The sequence below is a fragment of the Cyprinodon variegatus genome, unplaced genomic scaffold (assembly GCF_000732505.1).
Source record: "Cyprinodon variegatus isolate N-32 unplaced genomic scaffold, C_variegatus-1.0 Scaffold502, whole genome shotgun sequence".
Lineage (NCBI taxonomy): Eukaryota > Metazoa > Chordata > Actinopteri > Cyprinodontiformes > Cyprinodontidae > Cyprinodon > Cyprinodon variegatus.
In genome coordinates this window covers 189808-198475 of record NW_015150955.1, presented here as the reverse complement: position 1 = coordinate 198475, position 8668 = coordinate 189808, and the positions used below count along the sequence as shown (strand labels likewise).

Below are 8668 nucleotides of genomic sequence, written 5' to 3'. Positions count from 1 at the left end.
GATGGATGGATGGATGGATGGATGGATGGATGGATGGATGGATGGATGGATGGATGGATGGATGGATGGATGGACGGACGGACGGACGGATGGACGGACGGATACACGGATTGACAGAGGGAAATATGGATGGATTATTTAGTCCTGGAAATCTCATTGGTTTTCCTAGTTTTCAAACAATTTAAAGTGAAATTTAAAATATAAATATTAAACAAAATACTATTGAATCTTAACACATATAACACATAACAGATGTAATTCTTTAACCTTAAAGTGTTTCTGTTTTAATATAGCTATTTTTACATTGGCACAATATTAAAATCCAGTAAAAACAGCCCCTTACCCTCCAGGGTCTGTTACTCCCCTGCCTTTGTGGTCAGAGCTCCCTACACTCCTTCAGTGGCTCAGAACAGATGGCCCTCACTGCTGCAGTCCATAAGAAGCTAGAATGTCAACCAGTCTGCACTTATCTTTCCATAATTACAGGTAACGATACAATTATTACATCTCTCTGTGTATATTTGCACTCCATAACCTGCTACTCCATACTGGAGGAAATGGAAGAGGGCAGTAATTTGTTGGCAGTCTGACCACAGATCTTTGCCTGGAGACCTACAGTTCAATGTCATTTACAACAAAATTTAACTTTAGATCAACAAAGACACAGAGGGAGATGATCATCTGTGAAAAAGAGTCTGTTTAAGCATGACAAAAACGACCTCACGCCTTCTAAAAATGAACGTCATGGAAATCCTCTGGCTTGATACATATCTACTTATTTCTAGCAAAATCACACTAAAATTACAACATGTGGCATTGCTTTGCCTAAATACTACAGTAAGAAGGGCTTCATGTTGTAAGTAAATGTCATCCTGACCAGCATGAATAACATGGTGATAACAGTGGCGCGGTTGTGTCTTCCTGTCAACAGGCAGTTGGCTGTGAAAACCAGGAGCCACTAGATATGACCAGAGCAGTTTTGGATAGCTGTACTTTTTCCAAACCATGTTTTAATAAGAAATATCAGGATAAAAAAGGAAAAAAAAAATTAAATGGTCACATTTGCATGGGAGTGATGGACAACATTCAAACACAAAAGGGTAAAGCTTTCCAGCTGAACTGTTTTAAATAGGAGAGATGAGGCACCATATACTATTTCCCCAATATGGTTATAGTTTAGTATTACTTTCACTGTAAAACCTAGTTATCTGATTCATTTTAATATTCAGCTTATATTTTAACATGATATAGCTTCGTCATGATATGACCAACAATCCTTTTGAAATTAGCATTTTTTCATAGTTTTGTAATATTTAATAAAAAAGCAATATCAAGTAACCAACGAACACAACCTGATGCTGGAATTTAGACAGTAAAACGAAGAAACAGGCCTGGTTTCTGCAAAGTCATGTATTCTTGTTGCCATATGTTTGGCATTTGAGTAACTTAGTGTTATTATAATTATTAGAATAATTTGAGCTTCATTTATCATCAATTTTCAAAGGTATGTTCTCAACTAGAAATAAGCACCATTTGCTTTTGGCTTTGCACAATAGGCGGATGGATACTGTGGTATTTTTGATGAAACAGAAATCCATTAGATGGGGAGGGGGGACTTTAAAGGAGTTAACCAAGAACAGCAGCCTTTTCCTTTTGAATTTAGGCAGAGAAGTTCAGGCTCCCCAAAGGACCTGACCTTAATACTAGAAACGTGCTTTTTGGCAGACTATTAGCTGTACTTTGACAGCACATGCTTTTATAAATCCCTCTACTGTTCATTTCACGCTCAAGTGCCCTAAAGCAAGTACAGGGGGAACTACAGAGGCCATTCGATCACCTGGAACGAAGCCACATGTCTTCTAAATCCAACCTGAATGATGGTATTTACTCTAAGAATTCAATCCAGTTTATACTCTCAAAAATAAGGATAATATTCACAAGGCTGTAGCTTGTGTCTGTTGCTTCTAAAAATGGCTATAAATGAACAGCATATGAGAAAATGTTATTAGCAAAGAGGAAAGTTAGATGTGCCTTTTCTACTTGCAATGTTAATCTTTTTCAAATTGTGATCTGGGGTTCTTTTCAGTCAACATAAATAGTATATTTGTATTTTTGAAAATAAAAATGCAGTTCCAGTTCAGATAAAGAAAAAAGGAACAGAAACTCTTATTCTCCCACAGCATACTACATACAATTTCTAAACTGTGTGCAGACAGGTTACCCAACAGATTTTTAATATAAAGCACACCTACTGTCTAGAGTGTTTACTAGTAACTGTATATAATTATGGACAGGTCCTTATATAGTCAGCCAAACTCAGCTGGAGCAGAAATTTAATCCTGGGCAAAGTTCTCCAACTATGTAAATGAACAGAGTTGTTCAGCACATGCACACACAAAGTCTATTCATTTCCTTTCAGTTTCCAATCTTTAAAAAGCCATATTTGCTTTTATTTAAAGAAAAAACAAATGTATGCATGTACTCGAAACCAGATATTTACAGAAGCTACTACATTCAGACCAAACTTTTCCTGAATGCAGAGGTTTGGAGACAAAAACCTTTAAAATCTACTTAGTTGTTTGGATCATTTGAATTCTTACTTTCTCTTTTTATCAGAAAACGTGAATCTTCTAAGCCTAAGCTTGCAAATATAATGAAATCAGAGGTATGGTGGGGGTAGCATCATGTTGTTTGGTGTTTTGCTGCAGGGGGATTGCTTTGTGCAGATTAGTCTGATTTAATATCAGACTATAAAAAAATGTACAGTATTTGTCATTTTATGTACTAAACTTATATGATTTTAATTGTCTTCTTACATAAACAGTTATCATCCATTAACACTGACCTGATGTTCCCAGTTGTCTGGCAGCGGAAGGTGGTGGTTTCTTCCATTGGTTTTCTCATAGTAGTACATTAGTGCATTCAGGTCTGGAAAGTTTCGATTCAGATCAATATCTCTGGCATTCCCTCGACCCACCAGATATCCATTCAGTTCAGGACCCTGTTGACAAAGACAAATTGATCTCCTTAGTGTTTGTTTGAAGTGTATTGCTGGTAGACGTTAGCCTAAATAAGTGGTGTCCACATTTTTTGGCCAAAATTATTTCGTAAAAGGAGCTCAAATGTCAAAAAACTAAAACATCTTTAACAATACAATTATTTTTAGTCTGCTTAAAAACTAAACATATAATATTTAAATGAAAAAAAGTACATGCCAAAATTGAAACTTAGCTTAGGGTTATGCTCATTTTCCTCAGCAGATAAATATCTAGATTATGAATTATTTTGGCTTTGATTGAAATAAGGAAATAATTTAGATAAAAGAACAGGATAAAGGTAACAAATTAGTTAAAAGTAACATTAGGAATTGAAAATATACCAAACTGTAAATATGTGTTTATAAGCATTTAATAAGCAACTAAATGCCTTGACTACTATTCTTACTACTATATAAGTCATTTCAATTTCATGGATAGAGCTGGTACTATTTATTATAAAATAGTCTATTAGGGATAATGCTAACAGCAATTTTGGTTTAAAAAAACTTTTTACTATACCCAATATTTTATTTGTAAAAACGTGGTAATTTTTGTTAATAATTTTGGCTTATTAAAAAAGAAAACAGAACCACAAATTGTCTACTTCTGAGGCGAAAGGGATCAAGAAGATCCCAACACCAGGGACTGGTTTCTAAAGTCAGACAAATTAAAACAGATGAACAAACATTTTTCAGTCTATACATTAGTCTATACATTAGTCTGAAATAACTCTGCCCAATGTTACAATCTGTTTGTATCCCTTGTTAAATAATGTTTCATGGTTTAATTTCACTATCCACACAGAAGCACAAATGTAAATTAAGAAACTTACTTAATCAAGCTTATTAAGATCTTTTAGCCTCTTTAAGTTGGCTAAAAGATCTCAAAAAGCAAAACAACACGTCCAAATCAAAACAAAAACAAGAACAGATGAAAAATAAAGTCACTGACATAAAGGTCTAGGGCATATGAGGGAACAAAAAAGCACCCGTCACCTTCCCCATGAACCACTGTGATGGTCCATGACTTTTGAGAAATATTTCTGCAGAGTGACGAAACAAACATACAGCCAAACCAACATTTCAGGAAAAAGCTGTGGTGGTAAAAGCCTGAGTTTCTCCACTGCTTCGTGACCTGGACAACATTCTATAATAAAGTCATACTAAAGTCATTCTCTCCCAGCTTTTAGATGCATCCTAGTTCCAACAAATCTGAACCAAATCAATTGCTCATCATAAAGACTTTTATTCCAGGATGTATTGGAGCAGAAAATCAGCTAATAATTTACTGCAGTTTGAGCCGCCTGCAGTAACAACATAAAGCAGTAAACCTGTAAGGAGAACCCTACTGCCATTCCATAAAGTAAAGTTATTCATGTTTAACCGTTATTATGCCAAGCATGATGCTGGGAAACAAACCATAACATTTGTGTCCAGATGCTGCTGCATCCAAACATCTGTTAAGCACCAAATTATAGTGTAGTTCTGTGCACTCTGATTGGTAAAGAGAAGGTCTGCTGTCTGCTATGTGCTGCAGCTCTCTTCCGGACATATAATTAGTCTCAAAGAGATTGCATACACGTGTGTAAGTGTTTGTGTCAGACGGGTTGTATGCGATCTGTGGTTCCATGCACAATTACCTGGAAAAGATTTTCCTTAGGTACTTACTGACATGAGCAAACGCTGGGATCAAAATCACCTGCTATTGTCTGGCTCTGAGTTGCATCTTGAATGCAGTCATTTGAACTTAAAACGTATGGCTTAACATATTATCACATAGATTTAAACAAACTGCGTCTTAAGACTGAGGGCTGTGCTTTTTTAGCACATGTGTGTTTTGTTTCACTAATGGATCCTTGACATTTTTGGCAAAAACAACTTTTTTTTTCCCTACTTAGGCAGCAGATGACTGGATTAGAAAAACAGAGGGTCCTTAGGGGGATTTCTGTCTCTGTTTTTTCTTCTTTGGTGCTAGAAGCAAAAAAGCTCACACTTATACCAGTGTTTACATTACCTGTCTGGCTGCCACTTCATAGCCGTCAGGGTTCATGGAGGGCAGGATGTGGATGCGTGTGTCATGGATCAGCCTTGTGATCCGCTGGTTTCCGGCCCTGTACTCTTCGCATAGAAACTGTGAGAGCTTGATGAGGAGTTCGCGGCCGAGCACCTCGTTGCCATGCATGTTGCCCACATACTTGAACTCTGGCTCCACTGCAAGAAGAGTTGAAAAAATGGAGGGAGTAAGAAGACATGCGTGAGCATGCATAGGCTCTTATAAGTTTAAAACTTAATGTTTCAAATTTAGCCTGCAAAAAAAAAAAGTAGTGCACTTTTTTCTCTTAAGTAAGAGTGCCTTTTTAACTCAAGTCCAGAAAAAACAAATAGAGATAATTGTACAGTATGAGTCAATAACATTGCTGAATTCAAATCATGTGGGTATAGAATATCCACCTTTAAAACCTTTTATACACGATTGTTGGAGAGCTGGTGCCTAACTCTACAGAACATGGGGCAGGTTACACCTTAGATCGATCACCAGTCAAACACACATATACCTAGAGACACCTTAAAGGATCAAATTAACGGTCCTGTTTTTGGAATATAGATGCAGATCCTGGATCCTGGGACACAGGCCCTACAACATTAACTGAGTCCCAGATATGTAGTTCTTAGGTCCCCCATTTAATGTTTGGAATGGGAAATGTACTAAATTGAAAAGATTTGTTTATTAAACTACTACGCTTCGTAAATGAGTAAAATTTCATATAACAATTGTATTTTCCCTTGATTTAAGTAGGTAAATAAGATGATCTGCCAGTGGAATTTGCATTTGTACCTATTTCATATTTGTACCATTTGCATGTACTTTAGGGAAAATGGACTTACTTACACTGCAGTGTAAAGACTACTGTTCTTCCTGCTATAAATATGTGGTGTACATGTTTCAGCTCATTCTAAGGGATTGAATTATTGGTTGATGTCAAGCAATCATTGTTAGAACACAGTCAATGCCCAAAGTGATTTTAAAGACTTTTTATTTGACTTTGTCACAGATTCTGAGTTTAAAAAGTTGCAAAGTTCAGACATGAAGAATGCAGTTGTAGATTTTTTTCCTGTGAATTTACTGTTGATGGCAAAAAAAAGCTTTTTCAGAAAGGACAAATTTAAGCTTCTCAAATGAGAAATGTAAGGCCAATAAGTGATTCTCCCCGTTTGTGTTATTTCAGAGGTCATCTGATATTCTCGTTGGTATCTTAAAGCAACCAATCCAAACAACCCCGTCCGCTGGATAGATTTCCCTCCTCCCATGGGTCACTTCGTTAATCATTCCTGAAGTGCAGAGAAACCCAGACCTGCATTTAGTGGAACTTTAGGCCAACACCGTGACTGAAAACTGACAGCTATCAAGTATTGTTGTGTGCATTTCTGTTTTTCCCAAATTCATTCATGTGTTTTCTTTGTTTATCTCTCACTCATGGCAGTTTGACCGTGCAAACCCCCTCTTTATTTTTACCATGATGACAACCAGCAGTGAGTTCAGAAACCACTAGTAGATAGCAGCAGCAGGAGCAAACAAACCAACCAAACTTCCTAAAGAGTAAAAAGAAGGCTGACCTAGACAAGAACCTAAGGTCACTCCCCCGTCATGAAGTGTACAGTTCCTGTTTTTAACCTTGCAACAGAGCAGGCACACATCCTTCTATTCTACTGAAGGAAGCCCCTACGTGTACAAAAGCGGAAAGCTGAAAAAAATGCAAGCTCAGTCATGGCCAAAATAGCATTCTTTGCAGATATCAGGCTATTTCTTAAGTTGTTCCCTAAGCAGCGATGAAGGAATGGTAAGAAAAAAAAATTGACATGTTTGACATGTGGTATAATCGTTTGGCATTTTACCCACAAATATGAGGTGCAGTGTGGTCATGGTTTAGATGTTTTTTTTTATGTGCAATCAATGAGCAAAATAAAGAGAGAAGTTGATTTGGAGTTTAGGGAGAGAGAGAGTGTGTGTGTGTGTGTGTGTGTGTGTGTGTACCTGTCTAACCCTCAAAGTGAGGACCATTTTTCCAATTTCACCAAATTCAGGACCAGTTTTTGCAAAGTGATGACATTTTCCCGGTCCTCACATGCTACTTTGCTAATGGTTAGGTTTAGGGCTAAGGTGTCAGTTAGTTAGGGTTAGGGTTAGGGTTAGGGTGAGGTATGCATTGGTAATGGTTAGGTTTAGAGTTAGTTTTAAGGTTAGAGCATAGAAAGGGTTGAAAATGACTGAAAATCAATTGAAGTCAATGGGAGTCACACATGGTCCTCACTACATATAGCAGAACGAGTATGTGTGTATGTGTGTGTGTGTGTGGGGGGGTATTAAACAAGCAAAACATTTTGCAGAAGTAGGCTCCGGGTTAAACCCATGTTGACTCAAAGTGAACCTATTAGTCATCTACTCAGTTTTGAATTGCACCACACAATTTGTCAGAGGTTGGATGGCAGAAAAACTGAGATGAAACACAGATGTTGGCTCAGTTCTTTTGCTTTTTTTCTCTTTTTGTTGGATTTCCACTGATGTTTATCAAAGACGCCAGCTTTTTAAAGCCCTCCTCTCTTTTTACCCTCATGAAGCCAAATCTGGAGGCTTGTGTTTTATCTCCTTGGGATAAAACCAGAATCCTCGCACAGGCTGCTCAGTCTCCTGCCAGCTATGTCCCAACACCAAAAAGTGTAAATGAACAGAATGTGCTCTGAAATATCATCTATGCTCCACCAAAAATCACTGACATTTTCTCTACCTTGATTAAATGCAAATGAATCTAAACATCCTATAAAATGTGTTTTTGTGTCTACCTGTTAAATGCTCCTCTATATCCTTCAGCCAAACAATGAATCAGGTGTTACTCACAGGCTTCATGGATCCCTGGGTTGTCACTGAACTCCAGCACATAGAGGTGGCGGCCCTCCACACTGCGCCCGATGCTATAAATGCGAGTGATGTAGGGGCATTCGCTCTGCACTGCAAAAAGGACTCGGACCATGTCCTCATATCGGTGATGCTGAAAGTCAGAGCCCGACGCTGGAAGCCCCATTATCCCCAGCAGGAGAGCACAGAGCCAGGGAACAGTCCTCCTCTGCAGCATTGTCCACTCAAAAGACACAAAGATGTAAAACACAGAGGAGGGTAGAAAGAGAGGCTGCCCAAAACTATCCACAACACACAACTGTCAAGATGTGTGTGTTTTTACATGCCAAACATTTTGCTTAGTGCTCTTTTCTTTCCTGGTTCCCCCTCTTGCTCCTGCTCTCCCACTGCCTCCTCCCACATACAGACCTTGGAGTGAAGAGCAAGCAAGGACAGCCCCCCTCTCCTCCTTTGTCTCATTCTCCTCCTCCAACAGCTGCTCCTCTTTCACTCTTTTACCCCTTGGGTCCTTGTCAAGTACATGCTACTTGCTTTATTAGTGCTTTCCAGTTCTTCCAAAATCCCCCCAGGCAGACTCTCTCCCTCTCTCTACATACAGAAATTACCTCTGTCTGTGTGAAGCATTCATTTTTTCTTCCTTTTCTGTCTTTAACTCAACTTATGTGCTTCTTTCTTGGGGAATGTTTTCAGGGTGCTGCTTTTCCCAGCCCTTGCAGTTC

At 38.2% G+C, this 8668-nt stretch overlaps 1 protein-coding gene across 1 annotated transcript in view; it reads right to left on the bottom strand.

Moving 5' to 3' along the window:
* The window catches only part of cpn1 (carboxypeptidase N subunit 1), a 20883-nt gene extending 12535 nt beyond the window's left edge, over positions 1 to 8348 (bottom strand). Inside the window, exons 1-3 of the mRNA XM_015390509.1 lie at positions 7932 to 8348; positions 5052 to 5248; positions 2846 to 3001 (exon numbers count right to left, since the gene is read on the bottom strand). Coding sequence (XP_015245995.1) covers positions 2846 to 3001; positions 5052 to 5248; positions 7932 to 8166 — 588 coding nt within the window. The 5' untranslated portion in view covers positions 8167 to 8348. The remainder of the gene's footprint in view (positions 1 to 2845; positions 3002 to 5051; positions 5249 to 7931) is intronic.
* Positions 8349 to 8668: the final 320 nt, after the last annotated feature.